The sequence below is a fragment of the Oncorhynchus nerka genome, linkage group LG3, assembly GCF_034236695.1.
Source record: "Oncorhynchus nerka isolate Pitt River linkage group LG3, Oner_Uvic_2.0, whole genome shotgun sequence".
Classification (NCBI taxonomy): Eukaryota; Metazoa; Chordata; class Actinopteri; order Salmoniformes; family Salmonidae; genus Oncorhynchus; species Oncorhynchus nerka.
This window is the reverse complement of record NC_088398.1, coordinates 26,591,808-26,616,563: the sequence shown is the minus strand read 5'-3', so window position 1 is coordinate 26,616,563 and position 24,756 is coordinate 26,591,808. Positions and strand designations below refer to the sequence as shown.

The window sequence follows — 24,756 nt, the reverse complement described above, 5'->3', positions numbered from 1 at the left end:
CATTTAATTATTTATTTTGTCAGGAAGCACTGAGCAATCTGGTGGGATAAGAGAGGTTGTGCGTGTGTGTGTGTGTGTGTGTTTTACAGTAACTGTGACATACAGTGACTGAGTCTAGACCAGTGAGTCTAGACCAGAGTAGAACTTGAGTGAAATGAGGTATATGTGTAGGGAAGACGGGTCTTTGTGTGCCTGTGTTTTTTTCATTTGCACGAAAGTAGGCTATATACTGTGTGAATTTTACAGTGAATATGTGATTTTGTGGATGTGTGCTTGTGTGTGTGTGTGTATGTGTGTATGAGTGTTTGCTTAACTATCCTTGTGGGTACCAGAAGTCCTCATAAGGATAGTAAAACAAGGAAAATTCAGACAAGTGGGGACATTATGCCGGTTAGGGTTCGAATTAGGTTTAGGGGTTACGGTTAGGTTTACGGTTAGGGGTTAAGGTTAGACATAGGGTTATGGTTAGGTTAAGGTTAGATTTAGGCTTAGGGAAAATAGGATTTTAGATGGGAAGCAATTCTTTGGTCCCCACAAGGATAGCAATACAAAACTGTGTGTGTGTCTGACTGTATGCATTTCTGAGTGCAGTGGGAGTGCACTAATGGACGCACACTTGAGCTGAAGTGCGCAGAGTAGCTGAAGTGCAGCCAAGTCTGGCTTCCAGTCCTGCTTGGAAGCTCTAATCCACTCATCCTCATCTCCCTCTCCTTCTCTGTCTCTCCGTCTGCGCACACACACACTGTCTCTCCGTCACACACACACACACACACACACACACGTCTGTTCTCTCTCTCTCTCTCTCTCTCTCTCCTGAATCCTCTCCCAAATGACAAAAGATCATGGATCCATATGCCAACCCTGACCTATCTATCCCCTCTTCCCTGTCCTCTGCAAGGCGATGGAGAGAACAAGGGAAAGGAGGACAACATGGAACAAGCAGTGACCTTTACCATACTCTCACTGCCTCGGGACACAGCTAAGGAGAGGTTAGGTTAGCAACATGACTGAGCGTCTTACCTCTACACATGGGGCGTGTCTCAATAGACTCAAGTAGCATTGTCTGACATACCGGGTATATTAGTCCGAAGTAGCATCGTCTCCTAGCCTTCTCTCCTTTTGTATGTACTGACGGAAAAAACAAAGGATAGGAGAGATCAAACAGTTTAAACCTGCTTCAATGTGTCCACCGAATGAAGGGGACGAGAGAAGGAGACAAACTATTGAGATGCACCCCATTGTCAAAGAACTTTATGGTAGGTGTAGCTGTCAAGTCCTGCCAAGACCTCAGTCTGGAACAATCCTTGAAGCTCTCTGGTACACTCTTACTAAAAAGATAGAACCGTAAAAGGTTATACAGCTGTCCCTGTAGGAGAATCCTTTTTGGGGTCCACGAAGAATCCTTTTTACCAAAGGTTCTTCTTTAGTAGAACCATAAAGGTTCTCTTACAGGGACCGCCAAAGAACCCTTTATGGTTATTTCCCGGATACATCAGACTGGATGTGGTCACAGGCGACTATAGCAACTATAGGCCGCGAACTCACAATGGAAAACGTCAGTCAGAGACAACTCTAAGACTGGCATTTACGGAGAAGAAAAGCGAGGCGTTTATCATGTTAGTTGTAGTATTAAAAGAATGACTGAAGGAGAGAAAGAAGGGGAGATGAAACAGGACATCAAAAGAGGATGAAAGGGAGAGGGAATAAATGAGCGAGGGATGGGGAAATGAGTGGTAAAAGGGGTACTTTGGCGAGGAGGAATGAAAGTGACTGAAAGTGTGAAATAGAGCAAGAGAAGAGAGAAGTCAATGGATTGAGTGACAGGAAGTGGGTGTGTGAGAGAAGGAAAGCCCAATATACGAGGGAAATGGAGTCAAAAGAAGAGAGCGGGAGAAAAAAGCTAGAGAGAGAAACACAGGGAGATGGAAACAGAGAGAGAAAAAAAGGCCCACGATACAAAGAGAGAGCAAAAGAGAGAGGGAGAGAGAAAAAGAGTAAGAGAGAGAGACAGAAGCAGAGAGAGACACATGTAGAGAGACTGAAACTGAGGGAGACATACGTGCTGGGTTCATTCCGGGCTATCTGCTGGCTCTGAGTTCAGCCCTCCTCACACGGTCAGAATACTAAACACGAGACCCCGCATCCTGACCTTACATTCATCCCCACTGACACACAAATCCAGTTAGGACAGTCAAATTTCAGCCCCTGATGTCCAGCCGGCCTGCTGGCCACCGCTAACCTCCCTCACCATCCCTGCTGCTACAGTCCCTACTAGGGTTGGAAAATTCCCTAAAATGCACTGTTTTTTTGTGAAGAATTCCAGGTTGGAGAATTCCTTCAGAGCTCATTCCCTGCCGATTCCAGTGAACAGTGAACTTTGACAACAATTGGGGATTTTGGCAACTGTACCCCTACCCCCAGAGCCCCCTAATGTAGTACCGTAGGCTGAAGTTGGGCTTAGATACTGATCCAGGATCAGATTTGTGCCCTTCCCCCCAGGTGCATAAAGTAGGGATTAGGGAAGGGTAAGCTGATCCTAGACCTGTTGCTGGAAGCAACTTGTACCTGGAGTGACGCAGCTGACCACCAACAGCCAAATCCATCAACTGCATGGGCAGAAGTGGGCTACATACAGGTGTACATAAATAGCCAGTAACCATTAGCATAACAAGCAGATACTATAACTGTTCTCAGCCCAGGTCTCCTCCTCACTCTCATATCAACCAGACAACGATATGTCAAGGTTCTGTCAACGGCAACTACATTTCCCTTTGTGATCCAGCCCTTTTCATCCCCTTTAGGGTGGTTACCCGTCAAGCCATGTGGCTGCGGGAACCTTAGATACACTGATAGAAGGCCCAGACATACACTCTCTCACAGACACACACACACTAACAGATGGCCCAGATATACGGGGACACGCCACCTCAAACTGGCCAAAGATAGAGTGTCACCCACCCAGCCTCTATTCTCTCCCTCTCTCCCCTCCTCGCTCTTCCACATTCCCCACCGTCCCGCCCTCTCGTTTTCTCGCCCTCATCAATCGCTGCATATTGTGTTATGATATACGATATATGAGCGCCTAGATTTTGTGTGATGATAGTTGTTTGCGGCGCTGAGAGAGATATGGCTTCCAGTGTACAGTATCTCCGTATGAAGAGAGAATCATACGTTGTTTATGGAACAACATGCTTTTCTTACTTTCTTGAATTTTTTTTATTTTATATATATATATATATATATATAAAATATAAACGTTTAAAAAAAAGGTATAAAGTAACACCATGCTCATGTCAGCAAATGGTTGATTATTTATATGCAAATATGACATGACAGGTTCGCAACCATTATTCTGCGTTCTCGATGGGGATTCCGCACCACACGGTCATTAAGAAGGACAAAAGACGGAACGGAAAACCATCAGTGAGTGCATTATGTACATGATGGTGTTGCATTACAGAAAAACCCAATTTCAGCACACTGTACAATGAACTTACATAAAACAACGCCAGCGTTCTAAACAGCAACACACCGTAGGCCTTTATCACTACAGCAACCATAACAATTACATGACATTCCACAAACATTGCTGTAGCGAGATACTAGGCCGACTGTAGCAACTGCTCATCTGATCTGTAAGTAAGTACAAATAGTATGTTTGTGACATCCCGTGCACAGTACGGGGAGGTGTACAGTGCAATACAGAAGGCGACATTGCTGTGGCCGTATGAAGGAAGGAGGAGAACGGGAGAGAGTTGGGGTGAATCCTGGAGGCAGAGAGTCAAACCTGGGTTCAAATCATTTCAAATACTTTAGCTGGGCTTGACTGAGCTTGCCTGACACAATGGAACCGATAGAATAGTATCAGAACTTCCAAACCCCAAACATCGCCCCTCTGGCACTCAAGACAGACTAGCTCAAACGCTCAAAGTATTTGAAATATTTCAAATAGTGTTTAAACCCAGGTTTACTGAAGGCAGAGTGAATATGAGGGCTGTGCTAGGACTGGGATTGCTGCCTTGCCTGAGTGGAGCAGGCTGCCTGCAATTAAGGTGAAATCAGGGAGAAATCTGTACTGCCTTGATAATGAGCCTCGTCTGAATTATTAATGAGAAGCCGTTCCCCCGGGAACCAAACTCCCACTGAGCTCATCAGCCACGCAGACGCATGCGAGCCCTCTCTCTCTCTCTCACACACACACACACACGCGCGCGCACGCACACACGCGCACACACACACAAAGGTATACAGTATGTGCACACATATACATAATACCACAGGAGGTTGGTGGCACCTTAATTGGGGAGGACGGGCTCGTGGTAATGGCTGGAGCGGAATAAGTGGAAATATATCAAAACACATGGTTTCTATGTGTTTGATGCCATTCCATTTGTGCAGTTCCAGCTGAACGAATGGGAACAGACGGGCTTCACTCCGTACCTATCCAAATGAATAGCTCCCAGACCAACCCAGGCCCCAGCAAAAGGGGTTGTACGTAAGCATTTCACGGTAAAGTCTACACCCGTTGTATTCTGCGCACGTCACGCAGAAGGGAGCCTGATGTGGAGCTTGAAATCGACTTGAAGGACATCGTTGCTCATATCGGAGCCACTCCCACTGAGACTCATCGCCTACAGACAAACGACACGGCTACCAATGTGCATACATTTTCTGAACCGCATACAATGCAACGATAACCATAAATAAACGGGCAAAAAAAAGAAGGAAATTAGACAGGACTCCGTATATCAGCACGATGAGTTGTTTTACCGCCTTCACATTCACGTACACGCACACACGCACACGCACACACACACACACACCAAATCCTTCAAAACAAAAGCCTTTTGGTGAGCGAACACAAGCCAAGAAGGAAGGATAAATATTTGGTTTGGGATGAAAATAAAGCCCTTTACCATGGGGACCAACCACATCCAGATCCAGCTTTTATTGGGCACAATACAACTCCACCGAATTCTCAGTGTCTCTTTTTAATTGTTGCTACGTTGGAATATAGGCCTAGTTGTGGACGGCTGCCTCTTAACTCATTGTGCACCCAGTCAGTCAGCTGGATAGTTGTTGCTCTATAGAGAGAGCAACAGAAGCAGGCCTCCCACTCTTCCCTCTTTACTTCCCCATCCGCTCCCCCTCCTTCTGCCTTTGGCACCCCCCCCCTGTCGATCCAACCCTGGCAGGGGAGAGAGAGAAATGTAGAAAGAGATGTGCTTTCTCCGAGGATCCAATGTTGGCTCAATGCTGAGAACAGACCCCCCGTCCTCCCTTCCTTCCCTTGACTGTGGACGTTCCAAACTCGTAAAGTGCCCCGGCACACCAAGTCCCAAGCTGTAAAAGGCGTCACCAAAAGCATTTGACTCTTACCAAACAATGCCACACCTCCCCAAAGAGCCAATCCGCTCCAAGTCCAGCTCGTTTCAAAACAAAAGAACGACCACATTTACATGACTTTTCCCTCTCATCATACCCCCACCCCACGGGCCTCACCACCAAGAACACAGTGTTCCTCCATGGGTGGTGCTCCAAGGCAAAGGGATAGTGTGTGCGGTATGGTAGGAGCCAGCCCAGTCAGAGGGTGATGACGCGACGCTGCAGGAATGATGATCCACTTTATTTTTAAAATGAGCAGAGTCCACGTCCTAAAGACCTAGCCTCACTCACAACACTGCCTTTACAAACCTCTTGCCTGAGAAAACTCGAGAAAAGGTTGTTTAGTGTGGTAAGTCTCAACATGGAAGCCCTCCAAGTGAGTAACCCTATGTAACTAGACCTACGTCCCAAATGGCATCCTATGCCCTACATAGTGTACTACTTTTGATCAGACCTCTATGGGACCTGGTCAAAAGTAGAGCACTGAATAGGGAATAGAGTGCCATTTCCAACATATTTTGAATGATACAGATACAGCTGGAGAGGGGAAATCCATACAGTGTCATTATTGGTGAGATCTGGTCTGGGAGAGATGTGATCGCTGTAAGGAAACACATGCTGCTTATGGCACTCTGGGTAACTGGCAGAGGCAAGAGACTTCTAACGAGTAAGACATTTAACCTGAATTGGCCCGTGCTAGGATAAATCTGAGGGAAGGCGTAGAGAAGGAACGAGAGAACATGTTGAAATTGGTCAATGAAGACAGACAGTGTGGTATGATATCTGTGAGATAGAGACAGTGGGACTATAATTGTGTCATTTCAAAGAGAAAACACTATTGTTTTCACATTAATGCCTGTTTGGCATTTTGTGAATTTGAATGCTTTGGTCATTTGCGTGTACATTCCATCACTTCCCTTAGAACTGCTGTGCTGACAGCCTGAAGGTTGGTGGGAAGAGAGGGAGATATCATCGTACCATTAAGGTTAGGGTTTGGGATTAAGGTTAAAGGTTAGGTTTAGCTGTGCGTCACTACAGATCCTGGTTCGATACCCGGACTGTGTCGCAGCCGGCCGTAATCGGGAGACCAATGATGCGGCGCACAACTGACCCAGCGTCGTTCGGGTTAGGGGAGTTGCAGCGATGGGACTGTAACTACCAATTGGATAACACGGAAATGGGGAGAAAAAATGGGTAAGAATAGTTTTTTTGTTATTACTGTCATTAATTCCGATGGTTAAGGTAAGGGTTAAGGTTTGGGATATTGTTACAAATGAGTGCCTAGTACTGTGATTGAACACGCGACCCTCGGCGCTCGCTAGCAAGCCGCAAGCCTACTTGATGATAATAGTTCTCACCATTGCCCCTAGTGGATGGTTTTGAAGGCATCTTCCGACATCCTGGGGACCTGGACGAATGTCAAATATCACCTTGGATCTGGAGTGACCTGGCTGGAGTGTGCATGCATGTACATAACAGAGAGCGTGTGACAAGAGAGAGACACTGTATAAGGTGTTCATAATCAGACATCATAAATCTATCCCGTTTGTATCACCTGTGCTCTCATTGCGTGTGTCTCTCTCAAATTACACCATTCCGCTGAGCCAAAAGAGAGGATAAAATATGAATCAGCTGAAGTCTAGGATGGTTTCCAGTCTTGCACCCTCAGACTACCCACCCTCAACACGCACGCACGCACACACACACACACACACTCACCACCCACACACGCACGTGCGCACACACAGACACATTCACACACACACACTCACCACCCACACAGGCATGTGCACACACACACACACACACACACACACACACACACTCAAGAGTTATCAGTCTCCTTTCTGTCATACACATGTTCTATCTCACACACAGAGATAGCCGTATCCGTCTTATTTCCCCAACTGGAGTGTTTATCTCCTACTTTCTGCTAAGGCCCGTGTGTCCCAACAGTACTAGGACTGTCTGCACATCTCTCCACAGAGGTTGGCACACGTGTCAGTGTCATGTTTGTAGAAATCAACAACTTAACAGATATGATCAAATTGACTTTATCCCCTTTATGAGTAATGACTGTATTTTAACACTGTAATAAGATTGTGTGATTGTCCGCGTAGAACCTGGGTCGTGTTCATTAGGGCAGGCAACGGAAAATGTTATTTTTGCAACCGAAAACAAAAATGAGTCCCTCCCTGTTTCAGTCCATTTCCTTTCATTTGATGCCTAATGAACATAACCCTGTCATTACAAAATGTTACCCCCCCCGCTTTCTATTTTGGCTGATTTCTGTCAAGCAGCTAGCTAGCTGCTGACCCTATGCCCTCTTGGCCTGGACCGCCGGTTACCTAAAGACACGTTATAAATAACAGTCTCGTCACTTCAGATTAGAGCGTCTGACTGATGCACCCGCTCCAACCTGACGCCAATCCCCTGGCATCTGACTGCCTGCAGCTCACACACACACTGTGCGACACACACACATATACCCTAAGTAGCACAGAGAACCACACACATTCAGAGACCAGCCCCCCCCCCCCCTCTCACACACACAGAGGTCATTAAGAAATATTCTCCTCGAAACAAAGGGAAAAAAACTAATTCCACATGCAGGCAACACACACACACACACAGTCAACATCTTCATTAGCCCCTAACACAGGAGATTCCCTTGAACCAAATGAAGTTATTAGCCCCTGCAGGCATTACACACACAAGCACACCGTTATAGACATTAGGAAGTCAGCGCCAAGGCTGTGCACCATTCTCTGCAGTGACACGCAGTCACACCAATCAGAGGGACCTAAGACAACCCCCCCCCCCTGCAGTATCCCCCACAAAGACACACCACCACCACTCACTGTTGACCCTTTGTTATGTGTTGTCAGCATCATGTGTGTGTATGTTCTGTGTGTGCTTGCCCTCATAGGTGTGTGTGTGTTAGTTTTTCTACGCCTGTGTGCGTTTGCGCACGTGCATGTGCGTGTGGGCCACAAAGCCTACGCACTACAGTAGCCTCCTCTAAGGAGATGATTAGGTTCAGGCCAGGGCCTCAGATTCCAGCCTTCCTAGAAGTCAGAAGAGCCGGTATTTATAGTCAGCTGTTGGTTGTTGTCAGTACTGTCTAGAACCAAGAGGTAATCAATCCAGTGTTCATTCCAGACCAAGAGAGAGAGAGAACTGGAGGCTGAAAAGACTACCTGCTTTTGGACCAGATTAGAATTACTATATACAAACCTCTTTCAATAGCCGTCTGCCTGTGCCTCTCCTTTCAGCCGACCCCTCCCCCGCAAACCATACCATTTCAGTTCATTTCATCAGAGGCTTACCAATATTTTCGTCTTTTATCTTTTTTTTTCTCCCGCAAAAAAACAACAACTGTTCCCACATCAAACGCGTTCGCCTATTGATTGAAAAGGGAATGTAGCGTACGGCGCGGGCAATCTTATCCAACTCTCACACACACATTGCGAATAATTAGGGAGCCTGATATGATTGTGTAAGTATGGAAATGTGTATGGGGAGGGGAGGGAGATAGCATCTACAAACAACTGACTCATAATTTGGACTGTGCTGCGAGTCTGCGACAGTATTTGCATCAAAGCAGTTGGTCAACAACTGGATGTTAAACACCCGCACTGTCCATCATTTAAAATTGATCATCGACTATACCATACGTTTTTTATTACCTACAAATGGCTGCTGTACGGACGATGGGGGTTGTGTCGCATTAAACACTGTCTCCTCAGGCCTGGGTATGCGAGTGCTTCCTCTAAGTGTATATTTACATTACCTACCACGTCTCTCAATGAAACCAGGCCAGGGCTATTACTGCAATTACGCCTTGCTTTAAAACAACTTTCCTAAACACCTTCATTACCTGGGATGGACCGCGCCTCTCGCCTCGCGCCGTTCATAATAAACCTGGGTTCATAATAACCCTGGGTTCATAATAACCCTGGGTTCATAATAACCCTGGTCCTCAGACTTCCTCAATCTTCCATGGAGTCAAACCCCCTAATTTGCCTGTTTCGTAACTGTCGGGCTCGCTGACTGGGTGACACTAGTGCTAAATATAGAGCTGGGCTGTCGCTTAGCGGTTAGAGTCTGTTAGCATGGTTAGCGTTCTGTTGGTGGTGCCACTACCGTCGAGGTACAGGGCGGGGATAACAAGGGCTAAGCCACCTGCAGACACACCTTAGCAGCGCTCACTTAAATGGGATGGACTTAAGAGTTAAGTGCCAGTCAGGCGCTTGGTGATTAAGGCTAAGCAGACTAGAGGACTGAACTCGACATACTCCTCAACTCGTGACTACCTAAGTGCACCCTACTCCCTGTATAGTGCACTACTTTTGACCAGGGCCCTTATGGGATTGGGCGCCATTTGGGACACACAGGGCTATTTTTAGAAACATAGACTACAACAGGTGTTTATGTGAAGACGACCGAACTCCACACAGGGAGACACAGATCATGAAGACAAAGTCGCGTTTAAATGGAAAAGAAACACTTAAAAACCCCAGGCCTCCAAGCATTTCTCACATGAACACCAATAAAGTGTTTGTTTCATTATTGTGAGCCTGGTTGTGAAAGACTAAACTGACACTTGCCAAGCATGGAATGCCTGGTAGGTGATGAACTGACGTGTGATTTTCACTCTTTTATGGGGTGGTATTAGTGTAGTTCTGAATCCTCTGTCTACGTGTTCTGGTGTTGATTACCAACTGTGGTCCTTCCAAAGCTGCTTTTTGGACCGTGTTCCAAGGTTAGCTTTGTTGAACATTGCAATGTCATGAATAAAGCCCACATTATTACTGATTCTACATGTCAGAGAGGCATGTTTGTTCTACGTAACACCTGAACGCTCCACAACGTTGTGCTCTGGTGAACATGCCCCGTGTGATACCCTAAACTAACCATGTCTATTCACAGTAGGTAGTGAGCAACCAAACTAGCCCTGACGATTTTCTCGTGTTTTGGAGGATCTCACCGTTAAATTGTGAGGGTAAAACCATCACAATATAGCCTACATGTACAGTGGATGTGTTCATATGTAAACTCAGCAACAAAAAAAAGAAACGTCCTCTCACTGTGAACGAGAGGTCGACCGATTAATCAGCATGGCCAATTAATTAGGGCTGATTTCAAGTTTTCATAACAATCGGTAATTGGCATTTTTGGATGCCGATTATGGCCGGTTGCATTACAATCCACAAGGAGACTGCTACGCGACTGCAGCAAGGAGCCAAGGTAAGTTGCTAGCTAGCATTAAACTTATCTTATAAAAAACTATCAATCTTCACATAATCACAAGTTAACTACACATGGTTGATGATATTACTAGTTTAACTAGCTTGTCCCGTGTTGCATATAATCAATGTGGTGCCTGTTAATTTATCATCGAATCACAGCCTACTTCGCCAAAAGGGTGATGATTTAACAAAAGCCCATTCGCGAAAAAGGCACAATCGTAGCACCAATGTACCTAACCATAAACATCAATGCCTTTCTTAAAATCACAACACAAGTATATTTTTTAAACCTGAATATTTAGTTAAAAGAAATTCATGTTAGCAGGCAAGCATTTCGCTACACTCGCATTAACATCTGCTAACCATGTGTATGTGACAAATAAAATTTGATTTGATTTGATATTCACTAGGGAAATTGTGTCACTTCTCTTGCGTTCAGTGTAAGCAGAGTCAGGGTATATGCAGTAGTTTGGGCCGCCTGGATCATTGCGAACTGTGTGAAGACCATTTCTTCCTAACAACGACCGTAATTAATTTGCCAGAATTTTACACAATTATGACATAACATTGAAGGTTGTGCAATGTAACAGAAATATTTAGACTTAGGGTTGCCACCCGTTCTATGAAATACGGAACGACTCCATATTTCACTGAAAGAATAAACGTTTTGTTTTCGAAATGATAGTTTCCGGATTTGACCATATTAAGGACCTATTAAGGGCTCGTATTTCTGTGTGTTTATTATATTATAATTAAGTCTATGATTTGATATTTGATAGAACAGTCTGACTGAGCGGTGGTAGGCAGCATCAGGCTTGTAAGCATTCATTCAAACAGCACTTTCCTGGATTTTCCAGCAGTTCTTCGCAATGCTTGAAGCACAGCACTGTTTATGACTTCAAGTCTATCATCTCCCGATATTAGGCTGGCAATACTATAGTGCCTAAAAGAACATCCAATAGTCAAAGGTATATGAAATACAAATGGTATAGAGAGAAATAGTCCTATAAATTCCTATAATAAGTACAACCTAAAACTTCTTAACTAGGAATATTGAAGACTCATGTTAAAATGAACCACCAGCTTTCATATGTTCTCATGTTCTGAGCAAGGAACTTAAACATTAGCTTTTTTACATGGCACATATTGCACTTCTACTTTCTTCCCCAACACCGTTTTTTGCATTATTTAAACCAAATTGAACATGTTTCATTATTTATTTGAGGCTAAATTTATTTTATTTGTATTATATTAAGTTAAAATAAAAGTGTTCATTTAGAATTGTTGTAATTGTCGTTATTACAAATATGTATATAAAAACCAACCGATTAATCAGTATCAGCTTTTTTTAGTCCTCCAATAATCAGTATCGGCATTGAAAAATCTAAATCGGTCGACCTCTATTGTCAACTGCGTTTATTTTCAGCAAACTTAACATGTGTATATATTTGTATGAACATAACAAGATTCAACAACTGATACATAAACTGAACAAGTTCAACAGATATGTGACTAACAGAAATGGAATAATGTGTCCCTGAACAAGGGGAGGGGGGGTCAAAATTAAAAGTAACAGTCAGTATCTGGTGTGGCCACCAGCTGCATTAAGTACTGCAGTGCATCTCCTCCTCATGGACTGCACCAGATTTGCCAGTTCTTGCTCTGAGACGTTACCCCACTCTTCCACCAAGGCACCTGCAAGTTTCCAGACATTTCTAGGGGATTTGGCCCTAGCCCTCACCCTCCGATCCAACAGGTCCCAGACGTACTCAATGGCATTGAGATCCGGGCTCTTCGCTGGCCATGGCAGAACACTGACATTCCTGTCTTGCAGGAAATCACGCACAGTATGAGCAGTATGGCTGGTGGCATTGTCATGCTGACATGCATTGTCATGTCAGGATAAGCTTGCAGGAAGAGTACCACATGAGGGAGGAGGATGTCTTCCCAGTAACGCACAGCGTTGAGATTGCCTGCAATGACAACAAGCTCAGTCCGATGATGCTGTGACACACCGCCCCAGGCCATGTCGGACACTCCACCTTCAAATCGATCCCGCTCCAGAGTACAGGCCTCGGTGCAATGCTCATTCCTTCAACGATAAACGCAAATCTGACCATCACCCCTGATGAGACAAAACCGCAACTTGTCAGTGAAGAGCACTTTTTGCCAGTCCTGTCTGGTCCAGCGACGGTGGTTTTGTGCCCATAGGCGACGTTGTTGCTGGTGATGTCTGGTGAGGACCTGCCTTACAACAGGCCTACAAGCCCTCAGTCCAGCCTCTCTCCACCTATTGCGGACAGTCTGAGCACTGATGGAGGGTTATATCCTTCCTGTTTGGCCCTGTCCGGGGGTGTCCTCGGATGGGGCCACAGTGTCTCCTGACCCCTCCTGTCTCAGCCTCCAGTATTTATGCTGCAGTAGTTTGTGTCGGGGGGCTAGGGTCAGTTTGTTATATCTGGAGTACTTCTCCTGTCCTTTTCGGTGTCCTGTGTGAATCTAAGTGTGCGTTCTCTAATTCTCTCCTTCTCTCTTTCTTTCTCTCTCTCAGAGGACCTGAGCCCTAGGACCATGCCCCAGGACTACCTGACATGATGACTCCTTGCTGTCCCCAGTCCACCTGGCCATGCTGCTGCTCCAGTTTCAACTGGCCTGGGCCCTAGGACCATGTCCCAGGACTACCTGACATGATGACTCCTTGCTATCCCCAGTCCACCTGGCCATGCTGCTGCTCCAGTTTCAACTGTTCTGCCTTACTATTATTCGACCATGCTGGTCATTTATGAACATTTGAACATCTTGGCCATGTTCTGTTATAATCTCTACCCGGCACAGCCAGAAGAGGACTGGCCACCCCACATAGCCTGGTTCCTCTCTAGGTTTCTTCCTAGGTTTTGGCCTTTCTAGGGAGTTTTTCCTAGCCACCGTGCTTTGCTTGCTGTTTGGAGTTTTAGGCTGGGTTTCTGTACAGCACTTTGAGATATCAGCTGATGTATGAAGGGCTATATAAATAAATTTGATTTGATTGTGCGTTCCTGATGGAGGGATTGTGTGTTCCTTGCCATCCTGTACCAGGCCCACAGGTGTAATGTTCGGATGTACCAATCCTGTGCAGGTGTTGTTACACATGGTCTGCCACTACGAGGACGATCAGCTGTCCGTCCTGTCTCCCTGTAGCGCTGTCTTAGGCGTCTCACAGTACAGACATTGCAATTTATTACCCTGGCCACATATGCAGTCCTCATGCCTCCTTGCAGCATGCCTAATGCACGTTCACTCAGATGAGGGACCATGGGCATCTTTCTTTTGGTGTTTTTCAGAGTCAGTAGAAAGGCCTCTTTAGTGTCCTAAGTTTTCATAACTGTGACCTTAAATGCCTACCGTCTGTAAGCTGTTAGTGTCTTAACAACCGTTCCACAGGTGCATGTTCATTAATTGTTTATGGTTCATTGAACAAGCATGGTAAACAGTGTTTAAACCCTTTACAATGAAGATCTGTGAAGTTATTTGGATTTTTACAAATGATCTTTGAAAGACAGGGTCATGAAAGAGGGACATTTCTTTTTTGCTGAGTTTATATACTGTATACTATACACACCATCATATACATGTACACTGAGAGGACAAACCATTAGGAACATCTTCCTAATATTGATTGCACCCTTCTTTGCCTTCAGAACACTCAATTTGTCAGGCATGGACTCTACAAGGTGTTGAAAGTGTTCCACAGGGTTGCTGGACCATGATGACCTCAATGCTTCCCACAGTTGTGTGAAGTTGGCTGGATGTCATTTGGGTGGTGGACCATTCTTGATACACACAGGAAACTGTTCAGTGTGAAAAACCCAGTAGCACTGCAGTTCTTGACACACTCAAACCAGTGCTACCATAACTACTACCATACCCCGTACACTTCCGGGTTGGAGCGATCTGGTCGCGATCTGGTCGCATCCGCGCTTCGGTCTGCAGGTTGTATAACTTTTTCATTACATTTCATTATAGTACAACGGTCTGATTTGTCTAATCTTAGCAATTTCTTCTTAGCTAGCTACATAGTCGTCGTTGTATCAAAGATAATTGCGTAATTATCGTATTTCGTAAATCTCCTATCTGTCCAACACGTTCACCGTCTACCGTAGCACTGTAGTAACTATCACACTCAACTGAACGACTTGATTAGTGTAGTGTTAGCTAGCTACATAGCTAGCTACATAGTTGTCTTTGCTGTCTTCGTATCCAAGATAATTGTGTAGCTTAGAGTGTGGAGTCTTAGAGTGATAATTGCGTTATTATCGTATTTCGTCGCCCTCCTATCTGCCTAGCAGCTAGCCAGCTAGCATACGTTCACCGGCTACCGTAGCACTGTAGTAACTATCACACTCAACTGAACGACTTGATTAGTGTAGTATTAGATAGCTACATAGTTGTCTTTGCTGTCTTCGTATCCAAGATAATTGTGTAGTTTAGAGTGTGTAGTCTTAGAGTGATTATCTTAATTCACCGAGGTTAGCTAGCCAGCTATTTTGTCGTCCTTAACGTAGGAGACACTCCTAGCTAGCCAATAGCCAGCCAACGTCTACTGAATAGAACTTACGCATTCCGGTCGCATTCCGCGTCGCTCCACAGGTAGTATCACTTTTTCATTTCATTTCATTACAGTCCCAACGGTGTGATTTGTTTGATCGTAGCTAGCTACATAGCCGTCTTTGTTTCAAAGATAATTGTGTAGTCTAGAGCGATTTTCTAGGTTAGCTAGCCAGCTATTGTCGTTCTCCTAACGCAACGTAACGTAACCAACACTGCTAGCTAGCCAGCTAGCTCCCGAAAAGCAGCATTGTAGAAACTTCACACTCAACGGTACGACTTGATTAGGGTAGTGTCAACAACGCAGCTAGCCTACCCCAGCAGTACTCTATCATTTTAATCATTTTAGTCAATTAGATTCTTGCTACGTAAGCTTAACTTTCTGAACATTCGAGACGTGTAGTCCACTTGTCATTCCAATCTCCTCTGCATTAGCGTAGCCTCTTCTCTAGCCTGTCAACTATGTGTCTGTCTATCCCTGTTCTCTCCTCTCTGCACAGACCATACAAACGCTCCACACCGCATGGCCGCAGCCACCTAATCTGGTGGTCCCAGCGCGCACGACCCACGTGGAGTTCCAGGTCTCCGGTAGCCTCTGGAACTGCCGATCTGCGGCCAACAAGGCAGAGTTCATCTCAGCCTATGCCTCCCTCCAGTCCCTCGACTTCTTGGCTCTGACGGAAACATGGATCACCACAGACAACACCGCTACTCCTACTGCTCTCTCTTCGTCCGCCCACGTGCTCTCGCACACCCCGAGAGCTTCTGGTCAGCGGGGTGGTGGCACCGGGATCCTCATCTCTCCCAAGTGGTCATTCTCTCTTTCTCCCCTTACCCATCTGTCTATCGCCTCCTTTGAATTCCATGCTGTCACAGTTACCAGCCCTTTCAAGCTTAACATCCTTATCATTTATCGCCCTCCAGGTTCCCTCGGAGAGTTCATCAATGAGCTTGATGCCTTGATAAGCTCCTTTCCTGAGGACGGCTCACCTCTCACAGTTCTGGGCGACTTTAACCTCCCCACGTCTACCTTTGACTCATTCCTCTCTGCCTCCTTCTTTCCACTCCTCTCCTCTTTTGACCTCACCCTCTCACCTTCCCCCCTACTCACAAGGCAGGCAATACGCTCGACCTCATCTTTACTAGATGCTGTTCCTCCACTAACCTCATTGCAACTCCCTCCAAGTCTCCGACCACTACCTTGTATCCTTTTCCCTCTCGCTCTCATCCAACACTTCCCACACTGCCCCTACTCGGATGGTATCGCGCCGTCCCAACCTTCGCTCTCTCTCCCCCGCTACTCTCTCCTCTTCCATCCTATCATCTCTTCCCTCTGCTCAAACCTTCTCCAACCTATCTCCTGATTCTGCCTCCTCAACCCTCCTCTCCTCCCTTTCTGCATCCTTTGACTCTCTATGTCCCCTATCCTCCAGGCCGGCTCGGTCCTCCCCTCCCGCTCCGTGGCTCGACGACTCATTGCGAGCTCACAGAACAGGGCTCCGGGCAGCCGAGCGGAAATGGAGGAAAACTCGCCTCCCTGCGGACCTGGCATCCTTTCACTCCCTCCTCTCTACATTTTCCTCCTCTGTCTCTGCTGCTAAAGCCACTTTCTACCACTCTAAATTCCAAGCATCTGCCTCTAACCCTAGGAAGCTCTTTGCCACCTTCTCCTCCCTCTTGAATCCTCCTCCCCCTCCCCCTCCTCCCTCTCTGCAGATGACTTCGTCAACCATTTTGAAAAGAAGGTCGACGACATCCGATCCTCGTTTGCTAAGTCAAACGACACCGCTGGTTCTGCTCACACTGCCCTACCCTGTGCTCTGACCTCTTTCTCCCCTCTCTCTCCAGATGACATCTCGCGTCTTGTGACGGCCGGCCGCCCAACAACCTGCCCGCTTGACCCTATCCCCTCCTCTCTTCTCCAGACCATCTCCGGTGACCTTCTCCCTTACCTCACCTCGCTCATCAACTCATCCCTGACCGCTGGCTACGTCCCTCCCGTCTTCAAGAGAGCGAGAGTTGCACCCCTTCTGAAAAAACCTACACTCGATCCCTCCGATGTCAACAACTACAGACCAGTATCCCTTCTTTCTTTTCTCTCCAAAACTCTTGAACGTGCCGTCCTTGGCCAGCTCTCCCGCTATCTCTCTCAGAATGACCTTCTTGATCCAAATCAGTCAGGTTTCAAGACTAGTCATTCAACTGAGACTGCTCTTCTCTGTATCACGGAGGCGCTCCGCACTGCTAAAGCTAACTCTCTCTCCTCTGCTCTCATCCTTCTAGACCTATCGGCTGCCTTCGATACTGTGAACCATCAGATCCTCCTCTCCACCCTCTCCGAGTTGGGCATCTCCGGCGCGGCCCACGCTTGGATTGCGTCCTACCTGACAGGTCGCTCCTACCAGGTGGCGTGGCGAGAATCCGTCTCCTCACCACGTGCTCTCACCACTGGTGTCCCCCAGGGCTCTGTTCTAGGCCCTCTCCTATTCTCGCTATACACCAAGTCACTTGGCTCTGTCATAACCTCACATGGTCTCTCCTATCATTGCTATGCAGACGACACACAATTAATCTTCTCCTTTCCCCCTTCTGACGACCAGGTGGCGAATCGCATCTCTGCATGTCTGGCAGACATATCAGTGTGGATGACGGATCATCACCTCAAGCTGAACCTCGGCAAGACGGAGCTGCTCTTCCTCCCGGGGAAGGACTGCCCGTTCCATGATCTCGCCATCACAGTTGACAACTCCATTGTGTCCTCGTCCCAGAGCGCTAAGAACCTTGGCGTGATCCTGGACAACACCCTGTCGTTCTCAACTAACATCAAGGCGGTGGCCCGTTCCTGTAGGTTCATGCTCTACAACATCCGCAGAGTACGACCCTGCCTCACACAGGAAGCGGCGCAGGTCCTAATCCAGGCACTTGTCATCTCCCGTCTGGATTACTGCAACTCGCTGTTGGCTGGGCTCCCTGCCTGTGCCATTAAACCCCTACAACTCATCCAGAACGCCGCAGCCCGTCTGGTGTTCAACCTTCCCAAGTTCTCTCACGTCACCCCGCTCCTCCGCTCTCTCCACTGGCTTCCAGTTGAAGCTCGCATCCGCTACAAGACCATGGTGCTTGCCTACGGAGCTGTGAGGGGAACGGCACCTCAGTACCTCCAGGCTCTGATCAGGCCCTACACCCAAACAAGGGCACTGCGTTCATCCACCTCTGGCCTGCTCGCCTCCCTACCACTGAGGAAGTACAGTTCCCGCTCAGCCCAGTCAAAACTGTTCGCTGCTCTGGCCCCCCAATGGTGGAACAAACTCCCTCACGACGCCAGGACAGCGGAGTCAATCACCACCTTCCGGAGACACCTGAAACCCCACCTCTTTAAGGAATACCTAGGATAGGATAAAGTAATCCTTCTCCCCTCCCCCCCTTAAAAGACCTAGATGCACTATTGTAAAGTGGCTGTTCCACTGGATGTCATAAGGTGAAAGCACCAATTTGTAAGTCGCTCTGGATAAGAGCGTCTGCTAAATGACTTAAATGTAATGTAAATGTAAGGCACTTAAATCTTTTGTCTTGCACATTCACCCTCTGAATGGCACACATACACAATCCATGTCTCAATTGTCACAAGGCTTAAAAATCCTTCTTTAACCTGTCTCCTCACCTTCATCTACACTGATTGATGTGGATTTAACGGGTGATACCAATAAGGGATCATAGCTTTCACCTGGATTCACCTGGTCTGTCTATGTTATGGAAATAGCGGATGTTCTTAATGTTTTGTGTACTCCGTGTATATTCCGGACTCTGACATTGCTCATCCTGATATTGCTTCATTTTTAGGATCTGTTTGTATTGTTCTGTTCGGTATAAGTTCACTGTCGGAGTTGGAAACACAAGCATTTCACTGCATCCGCAAAACATGTGTACGCGACAAATAGGATTTGATTTGGTGCGATCACACAGACAGAAAAAGAGGCCACGACAGTAGCTTTCAAAACAGCCTCTTGAGAGGGGAACCAACAGGAACGACTGACAGCAGATTGACAGCAAACCTGAGGGGATACTACAGTCGATCCCACTGCACGCACGACACACGGTTCAAAGTGCTGTGGTTGTCATATAGGTTCGAAAAGGGTTCTTCTGATCTACAGGGACAAGGGTTCTCTACATGAAACCTTTTTTCAGACAAAATGGTTCCTGTGGAACCGTGCCTCTACGAAAGAAAGGCTTCCAAAAGTGTTCTCCGTTGGGTGAAAAGGTTCTACCTGGAACCATAAAAGGTTCTTCTACAGGGACAAGTGTTATGGTATGGGTTTATAACGCTCCCACCTGTGACCTCATCATGACTGGCCCTCAAGATCTCCTCTCTGAGAGGAACAATATCAAGAGCCACACTTGTTTGAGTTTATTTTATTTTTACAGCGACAGTGCACATTAAATTAACGTTTCAGTAAAAGTGCCAGTTTTAGCCAGCCGGCTCATTTTTAACCGCAGTCCCTGGGCAGGTTATTAAAAACAATTACAATATAGACAATCATTGAGCAGTGAGCACACGCAGAGCAACATAGGACAGGCAAGACATAGCATACAGACAGAGCAACATAGGACAAGCAAGACGTAGCATACAGACAGAGCAACATAGAACAAAAAGCAGCAAGACAAAACTCATAAAAGCAACAAAGTGTTTCCACACCTCACAAGCTACAGCCAACTTGTGCCTCTAACTGTCCTTGTTACTTTAGGATTTCATTTGTATGTTCTTAACATTAGCTTGTATGAATGAAGAACAGCGATATGAGTGAGACGGCATAATTAATGAGGCTGATACAGTGAAATGGGCAGACATCCAGGAGAGGCAGCTCTAGGCTGCTAGCGAGACAGGCGGTAGCCTGTGTGTGTGCGTGTGTGCGTGTCTGTAGAAAAGCACCTTTTGAATAGCCTAACCCCTGGGCACAGACGTCAATTCAACGTCTATTCCATGTTGGTTCTATGTAATTGAATTGAAATGACGTGGAAACAACATTGATTCAACAAGTGTGTGCCCAGTGGGTATTTACACGATGGCCAGCTGACCGGCTACAACTACAAGTGTCTCTCAAGTGACAACTTTAAAAAGAGAGTATAGAGTAGGTGTACAACGAATATTAGTCGTGAAAATAGATTTTTATTGGCTCTATGCCTCTGTCTAGGGCCTATTTCTCAGTCTCACACACATAGAGATAGTGTGAGAGAGATTGAGAGGAGAGAAACCAAAGGAACCAATATAAAAATGCTTGCCATGTGTGCACTTTCATGATCATAGGCTTTGAAAAGGGGGCGGTTACTCATTTACTGTATACATGTAGCCAAACTGAAGATGGAATTATGAAGGTATATGCACAGTGCTTTTCCAACCTCTACACAGCTCCATTCCATTGAGCTGCCAATGGTAGGCTACAGTAATGTATTGATCGGTGACATTGACGAGAGGGATAATTACATGGCACCATTCATGCGTAACAACCCTAAAGTGTGACATGTGGTAATGTAATACACAGTATCTGTGCAAAAAATGTAGCCTATGGCCCAGTAATAGCCTACCCAAATGTTGTCTTGATTGAGACTTCTGGTGTGTTTAATATCGACATAAAGTATGTCCTATTATAACATTTGTAGACATGCGCTTACCTTCCATCCAGCTGAACTATTACTGTCGCCCTTATCCTTGAAATAGGGAACATAGCGGACCATCCAATCGTAGACCTGTGATAGCGTGAGTCTTTTTTCAGGGGTGCTTTCAATGGCTCGTGTGATAAGGTCCGCGTACGACTGGTTACCCCATGCGTTCCGCCGCGACGATTTGGCTTTGCGCAATTGTCCAGTCACATCAAGTGCCGCGCCGGCCAAGCATGGGTGCGTCGCGCCGATGGGAGCAGGGGCGACTGCTGGATGCTTCAGCTCCGTCGGCGTGCCACCCATTCTCCCCGCTCTGCACGCTGAAACGGCTAGATTGTCATCTGGTTCCACCTTGATGGTGGTCAGTGGAAGACCCCCATTGACCTCCAGTACTTTGGGGAAATCCTCCGGACAAGGCAGTGGCCAAGTGCACGAGCGAGGCCGGTTTTGCGGCTCGAAATCCGAATCAACCTGATGAGCCAATTCGTCGTCCCCCATCATCAACATTTATCTTCAGTTGTGAAGGAATAACCGAGTTAGAAAGAAATACAATACCTCCACAATTCCCGTATTGTCTCCAATACTAGACCTACTTCAAGCCGAAATCCGTCTCGTGGCGGGGATATTACAGTCTGATTCAATAAAGTAACGATCAAATCTCAGAGAAGCCGGCTGCTGTGGAGATGGACGATTTTGAATGGCTCGTCTGCAGTAGGCTATCACAACCCGCATGTAACGATAAGAGTAGCAGTAATAGTAACAATAATCGTTCTCCCATTTTACCTGAAATAAAACATGTTAAATTGGGGAAATTATGAATTGCTGATTGCCTACATCTCCAGCAGCTAGAGTCAATCCAAATGCATGACAATGTCAGTTAATCCGGCTGCAGCAACAGATGATACCTCATAGAACGAGAATGGAGATGCAGAGAGCCTTCGAAAGAATCCGCCAAAACATAGACGGGAATAATGTTTAAATCAACAGGATTGTCCAGACAGCACAGACAAGCGACGATGTGTGATCATCGTACATTAAATATACCAGTCTTCACGGAATAGGCTGGCCAATGCAAACCCATTCACAGTCACACACAAAAGACTCCGAATTCAATTGCAATGTTACTTTTTTTTTAAAAATCGAGTCGCATGTGTCTTTTAAAAAGCGACACGCTTCCAGACAGTGCACAGTCCAGTATCAGTCTGTTCTTGTCCACTTGATCAAATGATTTATCACACGTCTTGCTCGCCTCTAGTATTTCTAACATGTAGGCTATCTGATCTCCAATCTGTTTTTCTTACACTCAGATCCCCTCACATGTCCTCATTTAATAAAACTCGTTTCGTAGATGTGAACTGATGACGTGCTGACGCTGTTGTGTGGAATAGATGCTGCCATTGGATGGCGCGCCCATTACTCCCAGAACACGCTTACAACACCCCGGCCCGAACTCTCACATATAATATCAACCCCATCATGAAACCGTAGACAAATATCCATGGCATAAATGTTTCAACAATATATGCTAAATGTTCTTAATCTCTGGAAAAAGCAGCTGCTGCGCGTTTTAATGCGAATTTTGGTCTCCAGATTCCAATTAGCCTTAATTTCACTCTTAAGAGAATTTGGTGCAGATGTACTCTCTTAATGTCCTTAAATCTTGGAGAATCAATTGATAATTTCCTTTTGGCGGCACGGTGTCCAACAAGACCAACTGACGCGCAAAGCGTCTCTGATGGTGCACCAGAACAGCGGGAGTGTAGTTTTCTACCACAATTAGATATATTTAGTTCAGATTACCAGAGATTAGGTAACCCCAGATTATAATCCGAGGAGTGAGGAAAAAATGCAATAGCTACATGCTGTTCAATTATCTCTGCTTTATACCCCCCATCACTGGAAAAAAATGTGGGTATAACACAATTTAGCACATCATTTTCTAAAATCGCATTTGCCAAGCTTCGATGCGTTACAGCAGCCTGTTTCTTTCTACACGGCAGGCATGATTGTTGAGGATGTCAGACTTCCAGTGGCAGCGCGTTTGACCCATGTGTGCATAACTACCAGATTGCTACATTGACCGAGGGGATTCCGACCACGCCTCACTGTATGCTGCCGCCTCCTCATGTATCAAATTGACAGCTGGGCGGGCGCATTGCTCAGTTGCTTAGATGCCGATTGGCTATCGTGTTTCAGACCACGTTGTCCATTGGCCCAATGTATGGCATAAGGGGTTAATTCAGATGAATGGTGTAATCAACGTAGTATCCTTTATTTTGACTGAGCATTTATAATTGTATTGGTGGTGCGTCTGCGTCACACATTTGCCATTGACAGTAATAGTCGAGGGTGAACAAAACCAAAGAGTAATCCAGACTTGGGGTATTTACATCATGAGTAATCCAGACTTGCAAAATGTAACAGTCAGGGTAATAGAGAAATCAGACACCCTGGTGTTCATTCTCGTTGTCTAACTCAAAACATATGGGTCAGTGGTTCTTGAAAAACAGACACTAGCCCTATAAACTACATAGAACCAGAAAAGTAAAAATAGACATAGGGGGCTGCCTAACCCATAATGTATTTTTTTACCACACAGGAATGGAAAACATATACCCAAACGCTGTGCAACATATCTGACCCATATACTGTACTTTTCACCAAATAAATCAAACTTGCTTTACAATTCTATGACAGTTATTACACACATGGACACATCTAATTGACTGTACATGGGTTGCTCATTAAGACAGTGTTCAATAGAATACAGGATAGATTCAGGATTAGGGCAGTGACTTTTAAATATCTGAGTTTAAAAAAAAAAAGTTTTTCATTCGTCAGGAATAAAATGTCATCTTCCATCTTGAAATTGTTTAGGGTGTGGACCTGTAGACTGCATGTTGGCTTGCCGCCCATTGTCTAGTGTAACCAACCCAGGATCAGGTGAGTAGTTGGGCAATGTCGTGGCCATTACGGAATGTCTGCACGCACCAGTTATGAGATAGGTAGGCCAACACTACCAACCCACAGTCATTGCTACATACACACACACACACACACCTGTGAATTACTTCACATTTAATTTATTTGTTCTGTAAAAGGGGTTGTCAACGTTCTACATTATTGTACCCACGATTAAAGGTTTTTGGCAGAAGCTTTTGTTCTGAGGACAATTCTAGATGGTGGATCGAATAGCATTGTTTACTTGAGGGACCGACAGCACACACATTAAAAAAAACTATGCGCGCTCACATATTCCTTGAGTGATATAAGTGGCCACAAAGATCCCAACCCACAAAAACATCTATTTAAAGCACAAACTGAGATTGTCTACCAAATCCCCACCCAGCACACCTACTACAGTAAGTACATTTAAAGTTGCACAGTCATGTCTACAAAATGCAGTCACAGTTGTGAAATTGTACATGTCAAATGTAGCACATGCGTGAGTTGGAAGGATGTGTGTCACAGTATAATAAATATTGCACATCCAGTTAAACACAGTTATAATATTATATTGCTAATACAGAGGAAAACCTCTGAACATAAAATAATTTTATTCATATTAATTTAAATAATTAATTAACCGCTCAGAGTCTAAGCTTGGGGGGGGGGGGGGGTCTACTAAGCTTACATAAGGAATTGTTTTAAGATGGTCACACCAAGGATCATTTAGCCATTTGAGTTAGAAATGTAAGGCCCATTTAGATATAAAAGAGTAACAAATAATTACATTTGATTAAACATTGAATTTGGCCTTACTGCTGTTAACCCATAGAACCGCATTGAATAACAGATTCATACATGGATAAACAGATAAATAATAGAAATATAATAAATCAAAAGCAAGTTTGTTTTGAAGTGTCTGTCCTATATCTGA

At 45.6% G+C, this 24,756-nt stretch overlaps 1 protein-coding gene across 1 annotated transcript in view; it reads right to left on the bottom strand.

Moving 5' to 3' along the window:
- LOC115114960 (forkhead box protein O6-like) overlaps positions 1 to 22,163 on the bottom strand; it is a 40,673-nt gene extending 18,510 nt beyond the window's left edge. Inside the window, 1 exon segment of the mRNA XM_029643417.2 lies at positions 20,889 to 22,163. Coding sequence (XP_029499277.2) covers positions 20,889 to 21,383 — 495 coding nt within the window. The 5' untranslated portion in view covers positions 21,384 to 22,163.
- Positions 22,164 to 24,756: the final 2,593 nt, after the last annotated feature.